The following is a 27,689-nucleotide window of genomic DNA, read 5'->3' on the forward strand; positions in this document are numbered from 1 at the left end:
TTTTTTTTTTTTTAGACAGAGTCTCGCTCTGTCACCCAGGCTGGACTGCAGTGGTGCAATCTCAGCTCACTGCAACCTCTGCCTCCTGGGTTCAAATAATTCTCAGCCTCCCGAGTAGCTGGGAATACAGGTGCCCACAATCACGCCCAGCTAATTTTTGCATTTTCAGTAGAGAAGGGGTTTCGCCATGTTTGGCCAGGCTGGCCTCAAATTCCTGACCTCTAGTGATCCACCAGCCAAGGCCTCCCAAAGTGCTGGGATTACAGATGTGAGCCACCGCGGGATTACAGATGTGAGCCACCGCGGGATTACAGATGTGAGCCACCGCGGGATTACAGATGTGAGCCACCGCGGGATTACAGATGTGAGCCACCGCGCCCGGCCCAGAGGTCAACAGCTTCTGCCCTAGATCAGAAGTTTACTCTACTCACTCGTTACAAATCAAAGGCCTTCTCATACCTGGGAATGAGTTTGGTATTCTAGCCTAGAAGTAGAGCCAGCCCCAGTCTGAACTTTTTGCCTTTCTGTACTCCCAGTTCTTACCCCTTTGCTGGGCCTAGGACACACGCTGGGCGTGCCCTTCTTAATCCAGATTTTTGAGTCTTAATCCCAGTTTTTCCTATTGTTTCCCACACACTCCACGGCAGCTTAGAGTGGGCTGAAAACTGCTGAACTGTTTAAGACTTAATCGTTCAGAGTAACACGGCAGAAGTAGCATACTCTTTGAACATAAAGCTGTTCAGGACTGTATTAGAGAAGAGGCTAATACTTCCTTAATTACATTCTATCCTACAGTCACCTCAAAATAACTAGTGAACCAGGATCATTGGCAACAGTAAATGGGCACGGTGATCTGGAAATGGTATAACCAAGCTGTTTGGGCTGTAGACCATGGCATTCCTAAGAGCAAAACAGGCAAGGAGTCCATTAATATTTTACTTGACTTCTGTCACCATGGAAACCCTTGGAGTAGTGAATGGCTTTGGGGGGTGGTCAGACTCAACCAAAAATATAAAAAATCTCTGTCCCTGAGGCAAAGGATGCCTACTTTGTGTGTGTCTGTGTATGCACACACGCACGCTCAAGAGACTTTTGGCATTCTTTGAAGTCACTGGAGGGGCACAGACATAAACCATTCAGCCTCAGCCTCCAAGACTAACAGAACACAAGGTTTCCCTGAAAGAATAAAAAAAAATACAGGCAGAAGAAAACACACAAACATGGGCTTAGAGATTTAAATACACACACACACACACACACACACACACACACACAGAGGCCCTAGAAAGCACACAGAAGGAACATACACCCTGAGATATGCACTCATTCTAAAATAAACTCAGGAATACAGAAGGACACCGGCCTGTCCTTTCAGAGACCACACCTCTAGGCCTTAAGTAGGAGAAGAGGGAAGAGGGAAGAGGGAAGAGGGAAGAGGGAAGAGGGAAGAGGGAAGAGGGAAGAGGGAAGAGGGAAGAGGGAAGAGGGAAGAGGGAGGGGAGGGAGAGGAGGAGGGAGAGACAGAGAGAGTGGAGAGAGAGAGAGAGAGAGTGGAGAGAGAGAGAGAAAGGAAGAAGGGGGCGGAGAAGGAGAAGGAGGAGACACTCTTTATTCTATAGGAGGAGATATCACAGAAGAGAAATTACCACTGAGGCCTTGGCCAGGCGCGGTGGCTCACGCCTGTAATCCCAGCACTTTGGGAGGCTGAGGCGGGCGCATCACCTGAGGTCAGGAGTTTCCTGGCCAACATGGCGAAACCTGGTCTCCACTAAAAAATACAAAAATTAGCCGGGCCTGGTGGCGCGGACCTGTAATCCCAGCTACTCGGGAGGCTGAGGCAGGAGAGTCTCTTGAATCCAGAGACGGCGGTTGCAGTGAGCCGAGATCGCGCCATTGCACTCCAGCCTGGGCAACAGGGCGAGACTCCGTCTCAGAAAAAAAAAAAAAAAAACAACGAACAAACAAACAAAAAACCACTGAGGCCTGAAGATAAAAACACTTGTACAACCACGGATGTCAGACTTGCAGAGGCACGGCCCAAACAAAAGACAAACACATACAGAAGGCAGCAGGCAGACAGGCCGGGTCCAGAGTCAGGCTCCGGTGAAGCTTCGAAGAAACAAACACGCAGGGAGATTTCGGAGGCGTCCGAGGACACCGCGGGGCCCGGCCGGCTCCCTCTGTCTCTGAGCGCGACCCTTCCCCGGGTCACCCCGCCTGCGCCCGCCCTGCGCCCGCGCACCGCGCCCTCGGGGCTCCCTGGGACAGCCCGCGGCCTGGCCCTTGCGCCCGGGCTCCCCTCCCCGCCGGCCCGGTACTTCCCAGCTCTGACGCGGGAGCTTCTTTCACACCAATGGGGCTCGCGCGCGGAGGGGCCCTGCCCCTCCTCCAGGAAGGTGTGTCCCTGTTTCCTCACCTGAAACTTCCTAGGAGAACCCGATCCCTCCCTCCCGTCGGGCGGCCAGGGGCGGGCCGCGGGTGGGGCGGCCGGGCCTGCGCTGGGGACGGCGCCGGGGACTGCGGCCGGCGCCGGGACCTGGAGGGGACGCTGGGGCCGAAGCAGCATGTGACACCGACCAGGTGGGTGCCCTCTTCCCGTCTCGGCCCTGGGCTCCCGGCGGCCGTGGAGCCCGGCGGAGGTGGGGCAGGGCCAGGAAGGAAGAGGAAGCCAGGCCTTCCCCAGGGATCAGCCCCCGCTGGGTCCGGGGCGCAGGCTCCGGAAATGGGGGGGCTGGGCCTGCAGGCAGGGCTCGGGGTGTGTGGCTGAGCACCCTGGTGGGGAAGAGGAGAGGAACTGAAGGAAATGTTGCCTAAAAGTTTGCTTCCGGTCGGGTCCCGCCTAGGAAGTAGGCACCCTGCCCCCAGACGTTCCCCGGGCCAATAATCAGGGCCCTTTCTTCAAAGTCGGCGCCCTGGGGTAAACTAAGCCGTATTAGAAGGAATAACTGAGATTCCCTTTCTAGGCTGTTCCTTACCTGGAGAGGTTTTATCGGCTCCTTTTCCTTCACCAGGCCGGGGCCTTTCCTTATTTATCTCCATAGGTATTTGCATACTGTGTGAGTCTATGTGTAGCTTCTCTCCGTGTTATCCAAAGCTGTGTAACCTGGAACAGTGACTCCTGCCCTGCCCCTCACCCCAGTTCCCTACATATGGGGAGCCTCCTAAAGCTTGATGTGAATCACAACATTGCATGCTTAGCAAGGTGGAAAGAAGTTATTTAGAGCTGCGGGCTGAGGTAGGGGTGGGGGTGCTAGAATGGGGACTCAGCGCTCTAGAACCCCTGAGCATCTTTTGCAGTTGCCTTCCGGCCAGACTGCCCGAGGAGAGCCAATTGTGATACTACGTCATTTCCAGATCTCAGTCCCTTTCTTCCCTTCCTGGATCTTGGGTTCCAAAGACAGATTTGCCCTCCTGTCTACCTAGAAGTGAACTCTGGCCAGGACTCTTGTCTGGTTGAGAGAGAAGGGTGTGTCAAACAGACCAGAGAGGGTGGTTTTCCTTTCGAGCTTCCTTCCTGGCTTGCTCCCCCACTGCACTCCACTGTCTCGCCTTGCATCTTGGACCTAATCCAGAGATCCCGGCTCCCAGCTCAAAAGCTCCCGATGTGGCCTCTGTCTCAGACGTCCTGTTTTATCCACACTTGGAGCATGAAGAAGCTCCTGGTATAGGCCTTAGCAAAATAGGTGTCATTTGTGAACCAATCTGTGGGCCTAAAACTGAAGCCATGGCTAGCGAAGGAGTCCTGAGGAGCTGGGAAGATGGGATGAGGGTGTGTCAGTTCTGCATGAGACAGTTGTGCAGGAGGAATGTATGTCATGGTCCTACTGGGGAGGAGAGAGAAATCAGGAGGAGTGTAAAGGAATCCCTCTTATCAACAGAATATAGCGATTCTCAATAGAGAGAAGAGTCTTCATGTATCAGAGGTCCTGAGAATGTATCGCTGCCTTTAACGTGGTCTGTCTGAGGTTCTTTGGCCACATTACGTGTGGTGTCTGTGGGATAGACAGGAATACGTCATTTGTGGTGTCTGGCGAGATCAGTCGCTATGTGGTATGGACAGGAATGGTGTCACTCATAGGGTCTTGGGTTCAACAGGAGCAGCAGTACTCAAGTGTCAGTGGTGTAGACTCAAACAGGCGACCAACAGTTCTGGTGTAGATAGGGACTGGGTCACTCACAGTGTCTGTGGAGTAAGCAGGAGCTGATGGCTTATAGTGCCTGCAAGGTAGACTGGAACAAAGTCACCCTCAAGGTCTATGTTAATACACAAACATGTCACTTACACTAATTTTATCTGTGTGGATGCCACCAGGGCCACAGATGAGATTGTGGAGTGTAAGTCAGCATTGATACTAATAATGTTCTTATATAAACCATCTGGTCTATAAGGCAGTTGGTGTGACATTTTCAGACATTAGGGAATAGATAAATGTTTATTACGGCTTTCACTGGCATGGTGGGACTTTCCTACAGTGGACAGAACACACGTAGTAGTCAGTGGTCCAGAAAGCTACCCCTATTTTGATATCTTTGTAGTGTCGAGGGCAGTGATGTCAAACAGTGAATAAGGTTATATATCTATGTGGTGATCTTATTTTAACCTCAATACTATTTTAGTGGTTTGTAGGTCAGAATATTTGAAATCGACGTTGCTAGAAAATCCAGGAAGCATGGTCCTCAAAAATATATATGGCACTGAGCCTCAGTTCAAAGAATTGGCAGTTTGATTGGGGAGGGGGTTGTATCCTTGAAATACAGTGTTGTTTCTAGTGACTAGAAATAGACAAGACCTAAGGTGTTGGGGGGGGGGCTCTAGGGAAGATAGTGAGCTCTGTCATACATTGTGTTAAAGGGATGACTTGAAGCTTTGCCTCTCAAGAAGTCACACGTGGGTGAGGTTATGCGGATGCGAAATGTCTGTGGTCTGAAGGAAGGCCATATCCCCATGATCCCATGCCCTGGCTGTGCCTGTACACAGATAAATGGTGATTATTCACCCTCGGTGGAGAAGGAGGTGAGGATGTTTGCACTCTAACATAATGAGCATTGCAGAAAAACTCTCTCCTGATGCCTTGACGTGAGTAAGACCATGATTTACAGATCTCCTTTCACTTCGTCACATTTTAGCTTTGTCATGCCTGATTGCAACAGGATCACTGAGATAGGATCAAGTATAGGGAACGTGGGGTATGTTCTCCCTTTGCGGTAACTGGTGGCTGAGCAGGTGACCACTGATATTTCCAAATGAAAAAAAGACAGTTGGAAACAGTGTCAATGGGTTTGCAGAGGCAGGCATGCATGGTGCCACTAGATTGGAACAGAAAATGTCCAGGTAGCACATGGTATTTATAGATATACCCTAGATATGGCAGAAACACACATATTTAGAGGCTACTTGTTTTGAGGACGTGATGGTGTATATGGAGGAGAGGGCCTGAACCATACAGATGTAGGTGAGGAGAGACCACAGGTTTAGTCCCATGGTCTCCTTAGGCAGGAAGGAGCCAAGTTTCAGAAAGTGTCTTACAGTGAGCAAGTATATTATCCGATGTGTGGTTGAGAGAATAGGGCCACATCACAGAATCCCCCATAGGGATTATACTATTTTGTACTTAAGGGCTAGACATAGGGAGCCAGTCGCACATGGTGTCAATTAACTGGAAAAGGACATAAAAGTCCTTCTGCCTGTGTACAATTATGTCAGGAATACCTCTTTGCCCCATATAGATGGTATCTGTGTCTCTGGGATGGCCAGAATCTTGTCACATACTACTCTGCAGTGTGCTGGGGACCTGCCTGTTTGGTTATGTCAGGCTCTATTGCAAGAGATTGTAAGGATGGCTCAGTGTGTGTGTGTGTGTGTGTGTGTGTGTGTGTGTACATAGTGGCTCAGCAGGACAGTATTCTGAGCAGGTGAGTTTTCAGTTTAAGCCTGGACCAGACAAGAAATGTGCAGGGTCAGGTGCAGCATTGGGTCCATAGAATTCTGGGGTCTCCTCTGGACCGATGCCCTGCCAGCTTTCTTTCAGTGGAAACTCTAAGTGCTTACAGTAGACTTAAGCGACTTTGCTTCAGGTTTGCTCATACCATTCGCTTAGGAGATTTGAGCAAGGGTCTAGGGTCTTTGACCTTTAGTTTCTTCATCTGTAAATTGAGCAAAGTTTCTGTGTGTCTCTGAAGGTCCTTCCGGCTTTATGAATCCTATGCTTCTCTCTTACACTTATTCTCTCTCTCTCAGATCAACGGTATTTACGATAGCCACCATTTCTATGACCCTTAAAGATAACAGTGTACATTTTTATGTTATTTAATCTTTACTAGAACTGTGAAGGAGTTTTTTAAAGATAAGAAATTAGATGTTCAAATAAATTAAATGGTTTCTACAATTGTCGTAAAACCAGCAAAGATACCGAAGAGGTACAACCAAACACTGAGCCATACTCTTTTCAGTCTATATTCTTCCACCATTCATTCATGCAATACATCTTTGTTGAGGACCAACTAAGCTTCAGGCAGAGGGGGTTATATGGCAGTGTTTGTGCCTTCATGGTGCTCATGATCTAGCCTGGAAAACAGACATTAAATATGGCATGACAAGTGCAAGGTGTGTTTGAGGAGAAGCAAAGGATTATCTGTTGCAAAAGAGGATTCCAGGCAGAGGAGCAGTGTCTGCAAAGGCCTACAGGTGAGAGACAGAGAGAGAAGTGAGCTAAAGACACTGAAAGCCAGTGAGAGAGGGGGGATGGGGGCAGGGACAGATGGTGACAGGTGAATAGGCTGCTGGAGAAGAAGGCAGAGCCAGGTTATGCAGGGTGTGTAGCCCATGCTGAAGATTTAGATTTCATCTCAAGAGCATTCAGAGGTTACAGAAGAATCTAAGCTAGAAGTGGTGCTTTTGAAGCTCACTTAGGTACTGTATGGAGAACGGATTGGAATAGCACAAAATGAGTGGAGGCCAGTGCCCAAGCTGTGGCCGGGTGCAGTGGCCGGACGAGGCAGTAGCAGCATGCACCAGTGGAGACGGATGGGACAGAACTGGACAGTCTTAAGGGATATTTAGCAGATGAGGTAAATAGCACATGGTGATTGATTAGATATGGAGAATCTGGGCCAGGAGGGAAACAAGAATTTTATTTTATTTTATTTTTATGTATTTATTTAATTATTTATTTAGAGACAGGGTCTCACTCTGTCACCCAGACTGGAGTGCAGTGATGTAATCTTGGGTCACTGTACCCTCTGCCTCCTGGGCTCAAGGGATCTTCCCATCTCAGCCCCTGAGTAGCTGGGACTACAGACACGTGCCACTATGCTCCACTAATTTTTGTATTTTTTGTAGAGACAGGGTTTCACCATGTTTTCCAGGCTGGTCTCAAACTCCTAGATTCAAGCAATTGACCTGTCTCAGCCTCCCAAAGTGTCAGGATTATATATATAAAGTGCATTGGGAAACTCAGTTTCTCATCTGTAAAATGGGCAGAATAATGGTACCCATCTTATATGATGACTCTTAGATATATGGCATATACATATTTAAAGAAGTGTTTCATTATTTTTATGAATGAAATGTCATATTTTTAGTGACATGTATGAGGAAAACCTTAGTGTTTCAGAATGAAAAATAAGAAAAATTAATTTGGTGTGTATACAGCTCTAAATGTTTAAAGTTCTGTGTAAACTGTTAATCATTATTTTAGGAAAAGGTGGGCATTTTCCATTGAAGTAAAAGGATCACATTTTATTCTGGCCTGAATTTTATTCTTTATGTGAAAAATATTTATTAAACACTTAATTTAGGCCAGTATTAGGCTAAGTATGGATCACTGAGCAAGTCATAGTTCTTAATCTCATAAAATTTACCATCTATTGGTTGCAATAGAGGGTAAATCAAAATACACATATCATTATATAATTATAATTGTATAAATGCTACAAAGGAAAAGTAACTGAATTATAGTTGCAAAGTGCTACAAAGAGAGGTACAGTTTAACCTAGTTAAAAGATCAGGGGAAGCCGGGTGTGGTGGCTCACACCTGTAATCACAACACTTTGGGAGGCCGAGGCAGGCGGATCATGAGGTCAGGAGATCGAGACCATCCTGGCCAAAATGGTGAAACCCCATCTCTACTAAAAATACAAAAATTAGCTGGGTGTGGTGGCACACGCCTATAGTCTCAGCTACTCGGGAGGCTGAGGCAGGAGAATCACTAGAACCCGGGAGGTGGAGGTTGCAGTGAGCTGAGATTGCGCCACTGCACTCCAGCCTGGGTGACAAAGCGAGACTCTGTCTCAAAAAAAAAAAAAAAAAAAAAAAAAAAATCGGGGGAAACTAAAGGGGTCAAACCAGGAAAATGTAATACTACAAGTAACAAGAGAATATTTCTAACCTCAGTAGTGTCAAATACTGACAAGAACTACCCAAAATGAAGATCCGTAGGGTCTTCTTTGGAATTAACAACATGTAGATTGTAGGGAATATTGACAGAATGCTGCTTATCAAAGCTGGGTTGGAGGCACGTGAGATGTGAGAGTATGAAGACAGCAGATAAGAGCAACTCCTTCTAGTCATTTGAAAGATGAGAAGAATGTGGGAATGCTTCCATACCCCAGGGGTTGTTCAGCAGGTATGTTGAAAGTCTGAGTGCACAGGGCTCCTGGAGAAGCAGGCTAGAAGTGACAGAGCATGGAAAGGAGAGATGCACCTTTTCCTGACTGAGGGCGGAAGACAGAAAGAGTGGAAATACAGGTTGCTTTGGATCGCTAGAAACTGAGGTGAGAGAAACCCAGTTCCATCAGTTTCTATTTTCTTGGCAAAATAGGAGATGAGGTGTTCTGCTGGAAGTGAGAGGAAAGGCAGGAAGGTTGAAATCCAAAGACAGGAAGGTCAAAAGAATTCATGAGAAGAGTTCGTGTGGACACTGAGGCCAAGGGGAGAGTAAGATGATGCAGAAGTCGCCCTTCTGTGGTCCTCCTTGAAGGTGGTAACCTGTCTAGTTCAACACTAATCCAGTAAGACGGTTATCATCCCGCTTTACAGCAGCTGCCTCTAGAATGGAAACAAAACTGTTGGTTAGTTACAATGCTGTAGTAGACACTATGGAAAATAGAAAGATGAGTCAACTCCAAGCCCTCTCTAAAGAAGATGAAACCATAGCACCTCGCACATTGGCTGTCATAGCCTGGCCTATTTTAACTGATGTCCACAGCTTACGAGGAAGACCCCCTCCTGACACTGCTTCTCTGGCCCAATAGATCTGGGGCGTGTCCTGTGCTGTGTCTGGGAGTTATATGAGGCTGAGTCACTCCTAGTGTCCGAAGAGTAGACAGGGAGAGACAGAAGATGACATAATGGAGTCTAGAGAGAACTGACAACGAGGAGCTGCTTGGCACTCTCTGCCAATGGTCCTCTGCTATAATTTAATTGTTCATTATGACCTGTTTCCCTCACGAGACCACAGGCTCCATGACGACAAGATCTTTATCTCATTCACTACTGAATGCCCCACACTTAACAGGGTCGCTAGGAAAATATTTATGAAATAAATACATCAATGACAAGTTTTATAGAGCCTATTGCTTATTTTGTTGAGAACCTGTTGTCTCAAAGACTGACCCTAAATGGAACCAAATAAATGCATCACTCTTCTTTTTTACGGTCTCTTCCTCTGATAGGTAAAAGCGGAGTTATTAGAAACCTTTGTCTTTGATTCCTCCTTAGGACTCAGCCCTGATGGAGGCTGAGGAGGCCCAGCATGGAGCCTCTCCTCCCATCCCTGCCATAGTGGAACTCAGCATTATCCCTGAGGCTCCCATGAGGAGCAGCCAGGTGTCTGCCTTGGGGCTTGAAGCTCAAGAAGATGAGGACCCATCCTATAAATGGAGAGAGGAACACAGACTCTCAGCAACCCAGCAGAGAGAGTTAAGGGATGTGTGTGACTATGCGGGTGAGACGATGCCCTCTTTTCCCAAGGAAGGTTCTGCAGATGTGGAGCCCAATCAGGAAAGCTTTGTGGCTGAGACCTGTGACACTCCGGAACACTGGGAGGCAGCACCCCAGAGCCTGGCAGGCCGACAAGCAAGGACTGTAGCTTCCCCAGAGCTCTGGGCCTGCCCCATTCAGAGTGATCATCTAGACATGGCCTCATTTTCCAGTGACCTGGGAAGCGAAGAAGAGGAGGTAGAATTTTGGCCAGGACTTACTTCTTTGGCACTGGGATCTGGACAGGCAGAAGAAGAAGAGGAAACCTCTTCAGATACCTCTGGTCAGACCAGATTTTATTCTCCCTGCGAAGAGCATCCTACAGAGACCAACCAGAGTGAAGGCTCTGAGAGTGGGACTATCAGGCAGGGGGAAGAGCTGCCATCCGAGGAGCTGCAGGAAAGTCGAGGGCTCTTGCATCCCCAGGAGGTCCAAGTTCTGGAGGAGCAGGGGCAGCAGGAAGCAGGATTTGCAGGGGAAGGAACTCTGGGGGAGGATGTTTGTGCTGATGGGCTGTTGGGGGAGGAACAGATGATAGAGCAGGTTAATCGAGAAAAGGGAGAACAGAAGCAAAAACAGGAACAGGTACAAGATGATGTGATGCTTGGGAGACAAGGAGAAAGAGCGAGGCTCACTGGGGAACCAGAGGGTCTGAATGATGGTGAGTGGGAGCAGGAGGATGTGGAGAGGAGGGCTCAGGGTCAGGGAGGTCCAGAACAGGGAGAAGGGAGAAAGAGGGAGCTGCAGATGCCGGAAGAGAATAGGGTGGACTCTCAGGATGAGAAGAGTCAAAGCTTTGTGGGAAAGTCAGAGGAAGTAACTGGAAAGCAAGAAGATCATGGTCTAAAGGAGAAAGGGGTGCCAGTCAGCGGGCAGGAGGAGAAAGAGCCAGGGAGTTGGGATGGGGGCAGGCTGGGGGCAGTGGGAGGAGTGAGGAGCAGGGAAGAGGAGAATGAGCATCATGGGCCTTCGATGCCCGCTCTGGTAGCCCCGGAGGACTCTCCTCACTGTGACGTGTTTCCAGGTGCCTCATATCTCGTGACTCAGATTCCCAGGACTCAGACAGAGTCCAGGGCTGAGGAACTGTCCCCTGCAGCTCTGTCTCCCTCACTAGAGCCCATCAGATGCTCTCACCAGCCCATTTCTCTATTGGGCTCCTTTTCGACTGAGGAGTCACCTGATAAGGAAATAGCTCAAAACAGCCAGCAAGAGGGATCCAGGCTGAGGAAGGGAACAGTGTCCAGCCAAGGGACTAAGGCAGTCTTTGCCAGTGCATCTGTGACTCCTCCAGGGACACCAGATTCAGCTCCTCCCAGTCCTGCTGAAGCCTCCCCCATCACACCTGCCTCGGTATCTGCCAGGCCCCCAGGTGCCTTTCCCAGGAGGGAAATCTCTTGTGCTGCACATGCTTCAGAGACTGCCAGTGCCCCTCTCTCAATGGATGACCCATCTCCCCGGGGGACTTCGGAGATGTGCCCGGCTACCCTCCATGGCTTCCCCTCTGCCGGGGCCAGCCCTCCCAGGCCCCCAGCCAATTCCACAGGCACCGTCCAGTACTTACGGAGTGACTCCTTCCCCGGTTCTCACAGGACAGAGCAGACTCCAGACCTGGTGGGAATGTTGCTTTTCCACTCCCACTCAGAGCTGCCCCAGAGGCCCCCCAAACCTGCCATCTACAGCTCTGTGACCCCAAGAAGGGACAGAAATAGTGGTAGGAACTGCAGCACCGTTTCAGAATCCCCTACTGCCTTATCCACTCCGAAGCAGGACTCTCAAGGATCCATCTCCAATCTAGAGAGGCCCAGCAGTCCTCCCAGCAGTCAGCCCTGGGGCTCCCCACATAATCCAGCCTTTGCCGCAGAGTCTCCCGCCTATGGTTCTTCCCCATCCTTTGTCTCCATGGATGTGAGGATCCATGAACCTCTGCCCCCTCCTCCCCCAGAGAGGAGGGACGCCCATCCCTCCGTGGTGGAGAGAGATGGCCATCCTCGTGTGGTGGTTCCCACACTGAAGCAGCATAGCCACCCTCCTCCATTGGCCCTAGGTTCAGGGCCATATACCCCCCATAAAGGCCCACTTCCCCAAGCCTCTGACCCCGCTGTGGCCAGGCAGCACCGGCCTCTGCCATCTACCCCAGACAGCTTCCACCATGCTCAGGTCACCCCCAGGTGGAGATACAACAAGCCGCTACCCCCTACCCCTGATTTGCCGCAGCCCCACCTTTCTCCCGTTTCTGCTCCTGGTATCCCAAGGATCTACAGGCCTCTACCCCCGCTACCCATCATAGACCCTCCCACCGAACCACCTCCATTACCCCCAAAGTCCAGGGGAAGGAGCAGGAGCACTCGGGGAGGACATATGAACTCAGGGGGTCATGCTAAAACAAGACCTGCTGGTCAAGACTGGACAGTCCCCATCCCCACCTCTGCTGGACGCACCTCCTGGCCCCCGGCCACAGGTAGATCAACAGAGTCTTTCACTTCCACCAGCAGGAGTAAGAGCGAAGTGTCCCCTGGCATGGCTTTCAGCAACATGACAAACTTCCTATGCCCCTCTTCCCCTACCACTCCCTGGACTCCGGAGCTCCAGGGATCCACCCCTAAGGATGAAGCAGGAGTCTCAGAACATCCTGAGGTCCCTGCAAGAGAACCTTTGAGAAGGACAACCCCTCAGCAAGGAACCAGTGGTCCAGGGAGGTCATCTGTGAGCCAAGCAAGGCAGCCAGAAAAACCCAGCCATCTGCACCTGGAGAAGGCGTCCAGCTGGCCCCACAGGCGGGACTCAGGGAGGCCACCAGGGGACAGCAGTGGACAGGCTGTGGCTCCTAGTGAGGGGGCCAGCAAGCACAAGGGCTGGAGCCGGCAGGGCCTGCGCAGACCTTCCATCTTGCCTGAGGGCTCTTCAGGTGAGCAAGGACCAGGACCACAGTGACACATCAGACCAGACTCTTCCCAGCTCTTCCCACCTTATCCCATCTTCTGTCCTCAGGGTTCCTAACATTCCCTCTGCTGGCTTCACTCACACGTGTGCCTAACCTCAACACAGAGCCCCGAAACGCCCTCCAAGCTCCTTGGGATGCTCTTCCTTCTTCCCCTCTATCTCCCTGTCTCTCTCTCAACCAGCACCTTCTTTGGATGTCCCAAGGTTGTTTTGGACTCCCCTCTACTCTTCAGTTACAGTCCCCAGCTTGCTCTCCTCCTGGGTGGTAGAAAAGGCCTCCTGTACTTGTCCCAGTCCCATCCTGACCCGTGGCTGGGGACGTTGCTGGTACTGGTCTCCTTCACACTCTCTGCTTTGCCACTTTCTTCCCTCCCAGTTTCCCAATAGAGCCCATTTTCCCTTCTGGACCCCTACATCTCCTGCTCTAGGTCTTACCTTCTTTGGCTGTCTCTATCCCTCTGAAATCTCTGTTATCTTCCGCATTTCCACTTTTAGATTCAAGAGGTCCAGCCATGGAGAAACATCTGGCACCCTCAGACACTGTTGTTTTTCGGTGAGTCACCCTCTCCCCTAACAGCCACATGTACTCTCTTTACTTGGGATACTGAGATCCCCTCATGAGAATTTCCGTTGATAAGGGTTCTGAGACCCTGAATGGCTCATTCCTGTTTCTTCCGGGTGGAAGGAGGAGAAGAGAGAGATGCCGGGATACCAGGGTAGGGAGATTGTCTTTATCTACCTCATTCGGTCAGCTGAGCCTACAAGTCATCCATCCTCCCAAGCCCTATGGCCATGAACGAAACCCAAAAAAAGCTCCATGTTAGCCCAAGTGGGTCAAGCTGCAACTCTGCCTCTCCGGGGGATTTGGTCTTGACATCCCAGCACACATCCCAGAGGTTAGAGACTTTGTCCCCCACAGTCACCAGGGTTCTCTGTGTCTAATGGCCAGTAGGTACCCCAGAGCCCTTCTTTACTCCACAGGGAGAAAAAACCAAAGGAGGTCATGGGAGGCTTTTCAAGACGCTGCTCCAAGCTCATCAACTCCTGTGAGTACCTTGACATGGAACTATAGACCCAGGTGGGCATTCTGCCCAGCACTGGAGAGGGGCTTGTGACTGTCAGCAGTGGGGTAGGGATGTCCCTAGCGAGAAGGCATTGCAGAAGATCTGTTTCCCCACCTCCACTCACGTCCCTTCTTCCTGCTTGTCTTCCTTCCCATGCTTCTTTGCCCTGCAGCCCAGCTGCTTTACCAGGAGTATAGTGATGTTGTCCTGAATAAGGAGATCCAGAGCCAGCAGAGGCTGGAGAGCCTACCTGAGACACCCGGGCCTAGCTCTCCACGGCAGCCTCGGAAGGCCCTGGTCTCGTCCGAGTCGTACCTGAAGCGGCTCTCCGTGGCCTCCAGCGGCTCCCTCTGGCAGGAAATCCCCGTGGTGCGCAACAGCACCGTGCTGCTCTCCATGACTCACGAAGACCAAAAGCTGCAAGAGGTACTGGGCAGGCCACGGTGGGGAGGGGGCTATAGAAAAGATGACAGGGTCTCGTGTGCTAGCATCCTTCTCTCCTGCTCACCACTGCCACGAAGAGTCGGCTGTCCCCACCACACAGGCACGTGTACATGCCACAGCTGTGGGTCATGTCCGTTCTGAAGAAGCTGAATCGTTTTCTGCATTTCACCACCTCCCCTTTTATCCTCACCTCCTCATGCCATAGGCCACTTACTCCTACCTGCTGTTGGTCTGGGCTATACAGGGTGGCCATTGCCTCTGAATCTGTGTGGAGGAATGTGGAGTTAATCCCACCATCACTGCTGTTTCAGGGTAGAGGAAAGCTTCCCTTTTCAACCAGGGTTTCAGGCTACACTACAGTTTTCCTCTTTAGCCAAGGCACATTCAGGGGCTCTTTGTTGGGTCCCTTGAAGAGGGCCCCTTGCAGCTGTCCTGTGGTCCATCAATCTAACAGGGGCCTTAGAATGAGCGTCAGTCCCTGCTTGGTTGTTACTCCTAACAGCAAGACTGAACTAGAGGCTGTTTGCCTGATTCTAAGCTATTACCATTAGTAAGTTTTACATGGAGAGTGCCTCTTAATAATTTGTCTGAAATATGAGATAAAATCTTTCTTCCTATAAAGACCATATGGAACAATGGAATAGAATAATGTTTAAGAAATTAGGTTCTGGAAGAAATGACCTGGATATGAAACCCACTTTTTTTTTTAAAAAATTATTAATTTATTAGAGACAGGGTCTTGCTCTATCACTCAGGCTGGAGTACAGTGGTATAATCATTGTTCACTGCAGCCTCAACCTCCTGGGCTTGAGCAATCCTCGTGCCTCAGCCTCCCAAGTAGCTAGGACTACTGGTATGTGCCACTATGCCTAGCTGATTTTTTAATTTTTTTTGTAAAGATGGGGTCTCATTATGTTGCCCAGTTGTCTCGAGCTCCTGGGCTGAAGTAATACTCCTGCTTCGGCCTCCCAAAGTGCTAGAATTACAGGCATGAGCCACTGAGCCCAGCCGCAGAGCCCACTTTAATATTTCCAATTTGCCTTTGGCCAAACGACGTGATCTTTCTAAGCGTCGGTTTCCTCATTTGTAAAACTGAGATAGAAACAGTTAACCGCAAGAATCAAGAAGCATGAATGCCTGGTACATAGTAATTTCTCAAAAAATGTTGACTTTTCATTTTAAGTAAGCCAGACCTAGGTTTGAAACATGACTTCACCATTTACTAGCTTAGGCAGCCTTATAACTTCACTAAATCTCAGTTTCCTCACTTGCAAATTGAGGATAATAACGCCTACCTTTCAGGGTTGCTGAATGGTTTAAATGAAATAATGCATATCTAATTTAGCAATAATGTTTGATGTATAGTTTGATAAATATTAGTGCCATACTCTCTGCCTTTCAGAGGCAGGGAGGAGTAAAATTTGGGCCAGGAGGACTTATGGATAGACAATGCTTTTACCGAGTCAGAGACAGAATACATTTTTAGACTTTGCAAAGTTCAGACTTGAGAGCCCTGTTCTGGCTGCAAATTTTTAAGTACAGAGAAGCTATTTAGAAAATAACTGATCTTCCCCATATTTGTTGACCAAACAATGGGAGATGACACGAGTTCTAGCTCTCTTTTACCAACTCCAGCATACTGGGAAGTCCATCAGGGCTCCTGTTCCAGCCCTGGTCTCATGTTTGTGAGAAGAAAGGGCTTTACATTTCTCTCTCTGAAACACACGTAATTCATTTTACAAAGTAGCCCCTCTGGGGTCCACAAAGTGCTTTCACAGACTCCATTTCTTTTGACTGTCGCATCTTCCACAGTGAGATGGGGGTCACTATATCCACATAAAAGGACAAGAAAAGTGAGATTCAGAGAGGTTAAATGAGCCACCCACAGTCAGTCGTGTAGTGAATGTTAGAGCAAGAATGCAAATGAGCCCTCAGTGTCCCTGTTCAGGGTTGTTGTATGGGAGGGTCATCTGGCTGTGTCATTGGTCATCCAAGTCATCACCAGGGTGTGTGTGTCTCCTTTATCTTTTCTATCCAGGCATCTCTCTTGAGGCCTCATGCTTTTCATCCAAGCTAGAGGCATGGTCATGAGTCATGGCGCACCTTGCTGGAACCTCCAGACAAGTTCTCACATGCTGGGCATGCATTCAACCACAGCTGCGCCATCTTGTTCTCAGATATCCTCCTTCTGTCTCCTGCTCCTCATCTGTCCTCAAACCTCAAACTGAGCTCATCACCTTCATCCCCTAAATCTATGCCTTTTTCAAAGTTCTCTGGCTCAGTAAATTACTCCATCATTCACTCAGGTGCCCGACTCATAAAGCTTTTGCTTGAGTACAAAACATTAGCTTTGAACCGTCCTTCTCTTTAAGGCTCCATTTCTAGCAAATAATCCAACCCTTCCAATTCTACTTCATAAATAATTATAAAATTAATATACTTCTCTTCAGCTCCATGGCTATTCAGGCCTTCATCTCTCATGTGGAATTATTACAACAGTTTCTTAACATGGCTCTTGCTTCTTTTCATCTTTTATTCTCATTCTGCTTAGAAATAACTTTATAAAAAACAGGCTGGGTGCAACGGCTCACACCTCTAATCCCAGCACTTTGGGAAGCCAAGAAGGGTGGATCAACTGAGGTCAGGAGCTCGAGACCAGCCTGGCCAATATGGTGAAACCCCGTCTCTACTAAAAATACAAAAATTAGCTGGGCATGGAGGTGCACACCTGTCATCCCAGCTACTCAGGAAGCTGGGGCAGGAGAATCGCTTGAACCTGGGACACGGAGGTTGCAGTGGGTTGAGATCATGTCACTGCACTGCAGTCTGGGTGACAGAACGAGACTTCATCTCAAAAAAAAATAAATAACTTTATAAAAAACAAATCTGGTTAAGTTATTCTCCTATGTAAAGCCTATTTTCATTGTCCCATTGTCTTAAGTCCAAACAATTTTACATTGTTTACATTATCCTTAAGCCCTCCTCAACTGCTGCAACTTCATCTGTTGCCACTACTGCTATACACTTGGTTCAAAAAATGCTCAATTTAGTTTAGTTTGTTTGTTTGTTTTGAGACGGGGTCTCACTCTGTCTCCCGGGCTGAAGTGCAGGGGCGCGATCTTGGCTCACTGTAACCTCACCTCCCAGGCACAAGCAATCCTTCCGCCTCAGCCTCTCAAATAGCTGGGACTACAGGTGCATGCCACCATACCCGGCTAATTTTGGTATTTTTTGTAGAGACAGGGTCTCTCTATGTCGCTCAGCCTGGTCCTGAACTCCCGGACTCAAGCGATGCACCGACCTCAGCCTCCCAAAGTGTTGGGATTACAGGTGTGAGCCACTGCGCCCAGTCTACTTAGTTTTTTTAATATAGATTTTATTGTGTATATTCAAGATATACAACATGATGTTATGGGATACATATAAATAGTAACACAGTTACCCTAGTGAAGCAAATTAACATATTCATCTGATTTTGTTATTCATTTTTTGTTCTTGTGTTATTTAGATTTCTGGAGAGCATAGTTTTCTTACACCTTTGAAGGACTGTACCTGTGCTTCAACCCTAGATTAAATCCTACTCAAATGCTCTTCCCCTCTCCCCGCAGATCAACTAAGGTTCTGGTGTGACTGTGAACCATAAAAGGATCTTGCCCACCGCTCTACCCCTAAAACATTACACAGTGGCTGGCGTATTCCAGGGGGTAAATAAAATTCTTAGTTAATCTTCCTCATCTCCAACCTCCTAGGTCAAATTTGAGCTGATCGTGTCAGAGGCCTCCTATCTGCGCAGTCTAAACATAGCTGTGGATCATTTCCAACTTTCAACCTCACTCCGGGCCACACTTTCCAACCAGGAGCACCAATGGCTCTTCTCTCGTTTACAGGATGTGCGAGACGTCAGCGCCACGTGAGACCCCCCTTCTCTCAAATCCCACTCACTCAGCCTCGCTGTTGTGAGGCTTTAAATGTTCCACTGTTTTTTTCCCCTGTTAGAAACCCTCTCATTTTCTTATGAGATGGGATGAAATTGGGCCTCAGTTTCTTCCATGATTCCTGATGGCTGTAGGAAAAAGAATAGCAAGAAGAGGAGAGGGCCTGTGGGTGGATAGATCCATTAACGGAGAAGTAAATGAGCAATGCTTCCTGGGTTGAGGTTTTGGATGACTGTGGTCATGCACTACATTGAAGATGAGGTGGAAAAACCATCTAAAGATCAGAAAACCTGAACAGGGTCAAAAGAAGAATGAGAAATGGAATATTAGAATACAAGTGTTAAATTAGGCTCAAACTCAGGACAGTTTTGGAGAGAATTCTAGTGCATAGCAAGGTGCACAGAGCAAAGGAGAGTCAATAGAAGTTATTGGCTAATGGAGTGAAGAAGTCACCAGCTCAGTGTACATCAGGGGCCAGTCAACTGCTTAACTGAGGCCCAGAAGTCTCATGAGACTTGTTTAAATCCTGTACAGGTTCCTTTCAGACCTGGAAGAGAACTTTGAGAACAATATCTTCTCCTTCCAAGTATGTGATGTAGTCCTGAACCATGCCCCAGACTTCCGCCGGGTCTACCTGCCTTATGTCACCAACCAGACCTATCAGGAACGCACCTTCCAGAGCCTGATGTGAGACTCATCCTCCATTCAATCCCCATGTAGGCCTGCAGTGACCATGCACCAGTCCCCAGCCCAGCGGGCTATCCCAAGAGCACACTTCCCCATCCCGCCCTCCGTGTTGGTTCCCCCAACCATCACATCTGAGCGCCCTGTACATCAGCTCCCACTGCTCTTTCCCAACCCACAGATATTCCACTGAGCTCCCTTCCCCGCACCTTCACTGCATCCCCATTGGTCCCCACATCCCCCCTCCCCTAAGGCTCGCTCTCCATGCAGGAATAGCAACAGCAATTTCCGAGAGGTCTTGGAGAAGCTGGAGAGCGACCCCGTCTGCCAGCGCCTTTCCCTCAAGTCCTTTCTGATTCTGCCCTTCCAACGCATCACCCGCCTCAAACTGCTGCTCCAGGTAGGGCAGATGCTACCTTGATCCTCTCCCCTTAACTCAAAGGGATGCCCTCAGGAAGACCCATAACAAAGGACCAACCATTCTTCTGCCAGATCTCCACATCCTGTCTCCCTGCTACCCACTGCCTGGTTGCTTAGAAATGTTTGCTGCTGAAATGGGGTCCCTGGGCTTCTCCATTCACCAGCCCCCAATCATTTCTTCCTGTTTCCCGTTTCTTCTTCCCCTATCACTCCTGCCCACTGTCTGTTCAATAGAACATTCTGAAGAGAACACAGCCTGGCTCCTCGGAGGAGGCAGAGGCCACGAAGGCGCACCATGCCCTGGAGCAGGTAGGCAGCCACCACCTCCAATCTGACCCTCCGACCCTCTGTGTGTTCTTCCCAGAGAGGTCTTCCCCGCCTAGGCCCGTGACTCCAGGGAGCATGGGAGGTGGGACCCTGTTGGGAGAGCTCAGCCACCTCCCTGCATCCACCAAACTTCCAAACATACACACCCCACGGCCACCTGTCCCACGCTGAGCACGCTCCACATCAAGGGACTGTGCCCTCTCCACCATCGCCCCCACATTCAATCTCATTTTTACTCAGTCCAAGAATGTTCTTCCGGGTCATGCAAAGTTGCCCAGGACTTGTGCTTGATACTGCCTGCCCAATTCCAGCCTGTGAGAAATGACCGAGGCTGTCATAACCTATTTCCAGATTGCTTGCAGGGGACTCAAAGGTCAAAGCCTCTAACACGGTGCCCTTCCCCTTTCCTCACTCTATGCACCCTTAGCTGATCCGGGACTGCAATAACAATGTCCAGAGTATGCGACAGACAGAGGAGCTAATCTACCTGAGCCAGAAGATTGAGTTTGAGTGCAAAGTGAGTCGGTCCCATGCACGCCATCCCTGCCCATGAACTCCCTCAACATGTCCTGCAGATGACCCCTAACCTGGAACCACCTTGCTCACATTATCCCCAGCCCCTCCCCTCATTTCTGCCCAACTTCTGTTCTGTCCTATTTCTGGGAGGCCTACTTCGGTCTCCAAGACATATTGCTAAGTGAAAAGAGAAGGTAAAGAAAAGTGTGTGTATTATATCACCTTTGGTATAAAAGTGGGAGGATACAAATACATACAGGTATCTGCTTGTGTGTACATACGGAAACTCTGGAAGGAGAATAAGAAAAAAAGGAATAGTGGTTACCTGAGGACAAGGGGGTGCATTTGAGAAATGGGCAGATAAGAGAGAACTTTTCATGATGAGCCTTTATAAAACAATGTTTTGGTGCTTGAGTCATTTATTACTTTATCAAATCTCTTTCTAGTCTAATCAAACCTACATAAGATTGGATCCAAATTTAGGACCAACATCCTTCATTGAAATACAAATCTAAAATAGACATTCCACATTCGAATTCCAACTTAGAACAGATACCATCTTTTTTTTTTTTCTTTTTTTTTTTTTTTTTTTGACAGAGTCTCACTCTGTCACTCCAGGCTAGAGTGCAGGGGTGCGATCGGCTCACTGCAACCTCCACCTCCAAGGTTCAAGCGATTCTCATGCCTCGGCCTCCCGAGTAGCTGGGATTCCAGGTCTGCACTACCATGTCTCGCTGATTTTTTTATTTTTAGTAGAGATGGGGTTTCACCATAGTGGACAAGCTGATCTCCAACTCGTGGCCTCAAGTGATCCACCCATCTCTGCCTTCCAAAGTGCTGGGATTATAGGCGTGAGCCACCACGCCCGTGGTTAGAACAGATACTATCTTTACACTCCTGAAAAAGAAAGAAAATCCCTTATTCACATACTAAGCATAGACCACACCCTCATCTATAACCAAATTCCAGCTCCAAGACGCCCCACCTGGTTCTTCTTCTCACCCCCACGTTTGATTCCAACTGCTCACATATCTCTGGTATAATAAAAAATGGAATTGATACCAGACCTGCCTCTGATATTTTAACCTCTAAGACACATACAGTGTTCACTGACTTGTTCCATCACATACCCTGATTGGACTCTTCCATCCCTCCTTCGGTTCAGGCTTCTAGGGCAGAGCTGTCCCACACACTCACTATCCTGAGTGGGACCATAGGCATCTTCTGTTTGCCTGAGCATACAACCATGGGATCCACACACCAGTGGACAGTGGTAGTTAGAGGGTTCAGAGAGAAAGAGAATCTAAGTGATGGGTTATGAGCCAGAAGGCAGATGTGGAAGAGATGCTTGTTCGAGGTGGAACTTGCATGGAAGTGTCATGGGGAGGAGGGTGGGACCAGGAGCAAACCTCATGCTTCTCCCATATGTGACACTGCCTTCTCTCTCTTCCTCTGCCCTGTAGATATTCCCGCTCATTTCTCAGTCACGCTGGCTGGTGAAGAGTGGGGAGCTGACAGCCTTGGAGTTCAGTGTTTCCCCAGGGCTGCGAAGGAAGCTGAACACACGTCCAGTCCACCTTCACCTCTTCAATGACTGTCTGCTGCTGTCTCGGCCCCGAGAGTCAGTGACTGGAGTGGCAGGCCAGGGCACAAGAGAGGAAGGGGATGAGGCAAGAGGGGGTCGGAAAGGGAGAGAGACAGGTCATGTTCCTAGAAGAGCCCTTGTCAATGGCTTAACCCATAGAGCCCAGGTCATAGCCTAGAGAAGAGAAAAACAAGCCCAAAGCAAAAAGGGGATCCCATCAAACTATGTCATGAGACCACATGGCAGGACATGTACTGTGTTATAGACACAGAGCAAAATGTAGCAAATTAGCTTATCACGTTCTCATATCAGTCTATTTGTGGCTTCTTTGGACTAGGCTCAACCTACTATTCTAGAGATACTTAGCTAATTCCAGATCTTAAGTCTCTGGTCTTAAGGTTCTTGGGAAATGTATATTAATTCTACCTCTTCACCTCTTTAAAGTGGTAATGTATCCATTGCACTAGGTGTGTGGTTTGCCAGACTAGTGACAAAGCCCTGAGGACCCTGGAGCTACCATCTTGGGAGCAAGTTAGGACCATCTTGTGGTTTTTATGGGAATTTGCAGGCTGCAGATGCAGGAATTTTGAATCCAAGGTTATGAGGGTAGGTGAAGTATGGAAACTCTAGAATCAGGTTGAAAGGATTTGTATTTTGCAGGGGTAGCCGATTCCTGGTATTTGACCATGCTCCCTTCTCCTCCATTCGGGGGGAGAAGTGTGAAATGAAGCTACATGGACCTCACAAAAACCTGTTCCGACTCTTTCTGCGGCAGAGCACTCAGGGCGCCCAGGCCGAGCTCCTCTTCAGCACGGAGACTCAGTGAGACGGGGCTGGGCAGAGGAGTTGGGGATGGGGGAAGATGGGCAGCCTAGAAAAGAAGTGGCACCAAGACAGAAAATGTGTCCAGAAAACAGCCACGGCCTCGTTTAACCCATTCTGGACTGGGGACCACCATAGAGAAATCCAAACGCCTGGAACTAATGGATAACTTGCAGGAGATTGCGGTGGGAGAGGGTACAAAGTCACCACCGAGGCCTAGCATCTATTTTACACTCTTTACTCAAGAAGGACCAGGTCTGTGTGGTATCAGAAAAGAGAAGGACTGGTATGGAGTGAGCAAGGGATTGGAATACTGATATCTGTGGGCACCTGCCTCCATGCCTGAGGCAGAAGCCCTTCTATGCCCCAGCTGGTGCGCACAGATGTGAATAAGACAAGTGCCGGGTGACTTTCGCTTTCTGTGCTCCCATCTTCCAACCCAGTCCTCTGTTGACCAGAGATCCATAGTGTTGAGAATGCTTATTTGCTCCTGTTTTCAATAATAATAAAATAAAATGCATTCACACAGACATACACTTTTGAGAGTATTAATAGGACCTATAAAATCTGGAACACAGTGCCTGCAATCATGAACATATAAAAGCCTGTAGCTGTTATTCCTATTATAAAAGATATATGAACAGTCGTTTAAAAGTTTGACATATCTAAGTGTTTGAGGATCCCTATGTTGTAGACACTTTTTCAGTTTTGTCCCTTGGAAGATACTTCAGAGTGGGACCGACAACACCTGTTCTCATTTATTGAACAGAAGGACTAGTATAGGAGTTTGTGTGCGAAATAGCACATAAGTCAAATAATCAGATGCAGATGCATGTTGTTGGTTTGCTGCTTTGAACGGTGTTCTGGAACAGTAATAGTGTCTGGGCTCAGTTACCTAGGCACAACTGAGCGCAGAGGCAAAGAGAATGTAAAAACCTTCAAATGATTACAAACTTAGGCTTGTATTACACTATGCAACAACAACAAATAAAATAGACATATCTCCCTGATCTAATTATTATTATGAAACAATGCTCATCTCTGAGATATTTGGTTGGAGGGAGATAGGCAAGGGAGTATCAAGAATCATGCAAAATGGTGGAGGGACTCTAAACTGAGATGGACGCTTCACTTAGCACAATTTCCAAAACAGAAAATCTATAGACTTTATGACTAACAGACTTTATGCCCCAACTTGGAAGATATGAGAAGCCCTAAGGAGGATAATTCTGGAAAGAGAAGAGGAAAAGTAAAGTGTGACAAGACACATTCACATATAGTTCAAGATTGTGTCATGTTTCCAACCAAAAGGAGTCCTATATAGTTTTGTGGTAGAAGTCGTGGAACTAATAAGTCCTTCCCACAGTCTTTTGCCATCCCCATCCTTGGCCCTCCTGCTACACCCCCACAGTTGACGCTATGACCCTGCTTTGTTTTCTCAGAAGTGAAAAGCTTCGGTGGATCTCAGCCTTGGCCATGCCAAGAGAAGAGTTGGACCTCCTGGAGTGTTACGGTGAGTGAGGGTCTAAGAGGGAGAGAAAAGCAAGCAGGGTCAGATGTCACCTTTGGATACAGGGGTTTAAAGGACTGGGTGGGAACTCTAGGCTTCCATTTATTGATATTCTGTAAAATGTCAGGGTGGAAGATTGGCCTCTAGAGCTTAAATGCCTGAAACGTATCGCCTAAAACTGCTCGTCACCATGGCAGTCCCCCTTCCCTATACATGCCCTTCCTTGGGCAATAGTTTGCTCTTTTTAAAAACATTTGTCCCCTTAAGTCTAAGCTGACATTACTTCGCCTAGATTTTAGCTGCTTGAAGGTCTTGTGAGGGTAGGGGAAGAAAGCCTGACGGTGGTGGGAGGTGTGCAGGAGGGTAGCACCCCAGATCTGTCTTGACCACACTTCTCCTAAGAGGGTGACCTGAGGTCACCTACCCCAGGCTTCTGGGTGCCCATGGGGAGCCGCAGGCGCACACATATTCTGTATGTGTCTGCGTTCACACCAAGACTGGACTTCTTATGCCTCTCGTGCCAGCCCCACAGTTGTCCTCCAGCAAAGATTTCCTAATTTAAAAACAGAGAATCTGATCTCAACACTGGACCTTTAGTGACTGAAAAGAACAAACAACTACAAGGAACCCTGGGAATGAAGTAGGAGAGCCGTGTAGTAACTGAGCTCCGCTAACTTGCTCTCTGTGTGCTCCATCTGCTGGCTTCAGTTCCCCAGTGGGTGAGGAGGGCAGGAGCACTCTTCCTCCTTCATTTTGACCTTGCGAATGGCCAATGGGGAGGATCTTGAGAAAGCAAATAGTAATGCAGTATTCCGTTTGTTTTACAAGAGAATCAAGGCAGTGTGGTAACATAAAAGAGCCATAAACCCACATACGATGGAATACTGATAGGTGAAGCATTCTCTGAGGCTTGTTTTCTTGAGCTTCAGCTCTATGGACATGTCCCCTGGTTCTCAAAAACATAGAAATAGAGAAATCCTGAATGTCCTCAAGAGTCATCTGATCAACCTTGATCAATAACCATCTTGATCACTGATAGATGAGGAAACTGAAGCTCCAGGGCATTCAGTCTCTTGCTTAGGTCAGACCTGGGTCCCCACTGGTTAAGTCTTTCTTGGTTCCACATCTGGTTCCTGGAAGAAAATGAACAATAAGACACAGACTCAGATTTTATAATCCAGTTGGAGAGGCAAAACATGTCCATGTAGCAGTTAAATAAGGGATAAATGCCTTGGCATGAACAAGCAGTCTTAAGAGTTCAGAACCCATTGAAGATTAGAGTCAGGGAGGGTTTCAGAGGGAAGATGGGTCATTAGCTAGATCTCAGGTATTCGAGATGAGGAACTAAAGGTGGTCACAATGTATTTCTCAACCCGTCTCCTCTGGAGAAGTGGAATTTTTGGTCCATTTCATTTCTGGTATGTCTATTTCTTTATTAACCATTTTCAAATTTCCTCTTTTGTCTGTGACTTTCAACAGCCCAAACCCGTCTCTATCTCAAGTCCTCCCACGCCACCCCCCTGCAAGTCCCTGTCTGTGTTCCAATCCCCTGCGTCTCCTAACCTTTCTTCACACTCTTCTCTTCCAAAGACTCCCCCCAGGTACAGTGCCTTCGAGCCTACAAGCCCCGAGAGAACGACGAGTTGGCACTGGAGAAAGCCGACGTGGTGATGGTGACTCAGCAGAGCAATGATGGTAAGCGGGAGGACGTGTGAGCAGCAGGCCAGGCACTGCAGGCAGGGCAGCGCTGGGAATGTGTTCACTTCCCGCAGCTGCCGTAACAAAGTACCATGGACTGGGTGGCCTATGGCAACAGAAATGCATTCTTTCACAGTTCTGGAGGCAAGAAGTCCCAAATCAAGGTGTGGGCAGAGCCATGCGCCTTTTGAAACCTCTAGGGAGGATCCTTCCATACCTTTTCTGGTCTGGTTGCCCCAGCTGTTCCTTGGCTTATGGCAGGATCTCTCTAGTCTCTGCCTCTGCCTTCCTGTGTCTGTGTCCAAGTTCTCCTCCTTTATTTTTTTATTTTATGTATTATTATTATTAATTTATTTATTTTTTAAGGCAGAGTCTTGCTCTGTTGCCCAGGCTGGAGTGCAGTGGCGCAATCTCGGCTCACTGCAACCTCTGCCTCCTGGGTTCAAGTGTTTCTCCTGCCTCAGTCTCCCAAGTAGCTGCGTAAGCCACCACACCTGGCTAATTTTTGTGTTTTTAGTAGAGATGGGGTTTCACCATGTTGGTCAGGCTGGTCTTGAACTCCTAACCTCAAGCAATCCACCCCCCTCGGGCTCCCGAAGTGCTGGAATTACAGGCGTGATCTACCACGCCCAGCCCAAGTTTTCCTACTTTATATAGACACCACTTATACTGGATTAATAGCCACCTTACTCCAGTATGACCTCATCTTAACTTTATTAATTACATTTGTGACAACCTCATTCCCCATAAGGTCACATTTTGAGGTACGGAGGATTAGAACATCAACATAAATGTTGGGAGGGACATGATGCAACATTAACAGTGGTGAAGGCTCAGGAGTGGACAGCTGTAGACTTGGCCACACCCAGGGCCGCCATGTTAGGACATTTGGAGGCTGGGTTTATGCTGGAGGATCCCCAGTTCACTCAGCCTGAGGATTCAGAAAAGTCTCCAGGAAGGTGATCCAGGGAAGCAAGAGAGCCTTTCCCAGGTAATTCTTCCCACTCACCCTGTGCCCACAGGCTGGCTGGAGGGCGTGAGGCTCTCAGACGGGGAGCGAGGCTGGTTTCCTGTGCAACAGGTGGAGTTCATTTCCAACCCAGAGGTCCGTGCGCGGAACCTGAAGGAAGCTCATCGAGTCAAGACTGCCAAGCTACAGCTGGTGGAACAGCAAGCCTAAGTCTTCTCTGAGAGGACTTTCCTGAGCTGAAGAACAAGCTGCTCGTGGCAAGGGCTGGCCCCAGAACCCTGCAAGAGAGGCCTTCTGTGGACAGAGAACTAGGCCTTCTCAAAGCTCAAGGACAAAATCCAGCTAACCCGGTCCCTCGGCCCAGGCCTCCTTTTGTGCTTTGTGCTTGGTGGAGGGATTTCGAGGGACTTTGCACTGGACACTGGGAACCTTTTATCATTTAAAAAAAAAAAAAAAAGGGGGACCATTGGGGCCTGAGCCAAGGAACTTTCCTTCTACTGCGTTACAGTGCTTAAACATTCTCCGCCTCCAGGGTGCAGATTCAGAGCTGGCCAGAGTTTCTCTGATGGCCGTATGTTAAACAGAATCTGACCTCAGTGTCCTGGAGGGAGATGTTTAAGAGGGGTTAACACATCAGATGGGAGGGTCAGCCCAGTGACTTCTAAGGTATCTTCCAACCTAGAAGTTCTCCATAATTATGGTGCGAGGTCAGTGTGTCTCTGAGATCTATGTCTATTGGTGGCAATGTGAGGGTAATACTCTCTCACTCTAATAAACTTGGCACTTCTCCGAGTA

The 27,689-nt window shown here is 48.6% G+C and overlaps 2 protein-coding genes and 1 long non-coding RNA gene across 4 annotated transcripts in view; 1 reads left to right on the forward strand and 2 right to left on the reverse strand.

Moving 5' to 3' along the window:
- LOC144340007 (uncharacterized) overlaps positions 1 to 2,291 on the reverse strand; it is a 4,718-nt gene extending 2,427 nt beyond the window's left edge. Inside the window, exon 1 of the long non-coding RNA XR_013415683.1 lies at positions 2,061 to 2,291. This is a non-coding gene — a long non-coding RNA (uncharacterized LOC144340007). The remainder of the gene's footprint in view (positions 1 to 2,060) is intronic.
- LOC144340208 (uncharacterized) overlaps positions 1 to 3,051 on the reverse strand; it is a 20,596-nt gene extending 17,545 nt beyond the window's left edge. The window contains exons 1-2 of the mRNA XM_077998193.1: positions 2,976 to 3,051; positions 2,417 to 2,855 (exon numbers count right to left, since the gene is read on the reverse strand). Coding sequence (XP_077854319.1) covers positions 2,417 to 2,855; positions 2,976 to 3,051 — 515 coding nt within the window. The remainder of the gene's footprint in view (positions 1 to 2,416; positions 2,856 to 2,975) is intronic.
- On the forward strand, positions 2,448 to 27,689 carry ARHGEF5 (Rho guanine nucleotide exchange factor 5). 2 transcript variants are annotated; one of them, XR_013415681.1, is made up of 15 exons: positions 2,448 to 2,580; positions 9,719 to 12,884; positions 13,415 to 13,472; positions 13,901 to 13,965; positions 14,156 to 14,409; positions 18,177 to 18,337; positions 18,897 to 19,049; positions 19,317 to 19,446; positions 19,701 to 19,775; positions 20,221 to 20,310; positions 21,773 to 21,979; positions 22,555 to 22,716; positions 24,159 to 24,229; positions 25,817 to 25,921; positions 26,947 to 27,689. XR_013415681.1 is itself a non-coding variant. In XM_001094223.5 (15 exons), the coding sequence occupies exons 2-15, from the start codon at positions 9,731 to 9,733 to the stop codon at positions 27,102 to 27,104; spliced, it is 4,794 nt and encodes a 1,597-aa protein (XP_001094223.5). In that variant the 5' UTR covers positions 2,448 to 2,580; positions 9,719 to 9,730; the 3' UTR covers positions 27,105 to 27,689. The 2 variants fall into 2 exon arrangements, 1 of the variants encoding a protein (XP_001094223.5); XM_001094223.5 differs by having other exon boundaries at positions 21,773 to 21,930.

Source organism: Macaca mulatta, chromosome 3 (assembly GCF_049350105.2).
Source record: "Macaca mulatta isolate MMU2019108-1 chromosome 3, T2T-MMU8v2.0, whole genome shotgun sequence".
Lineage (NCBI taxonomy): Eukaryota > Metazoa > Chordata > Mammalia > Primates > Cercopithecidae > Macaca > Macaca mulatta.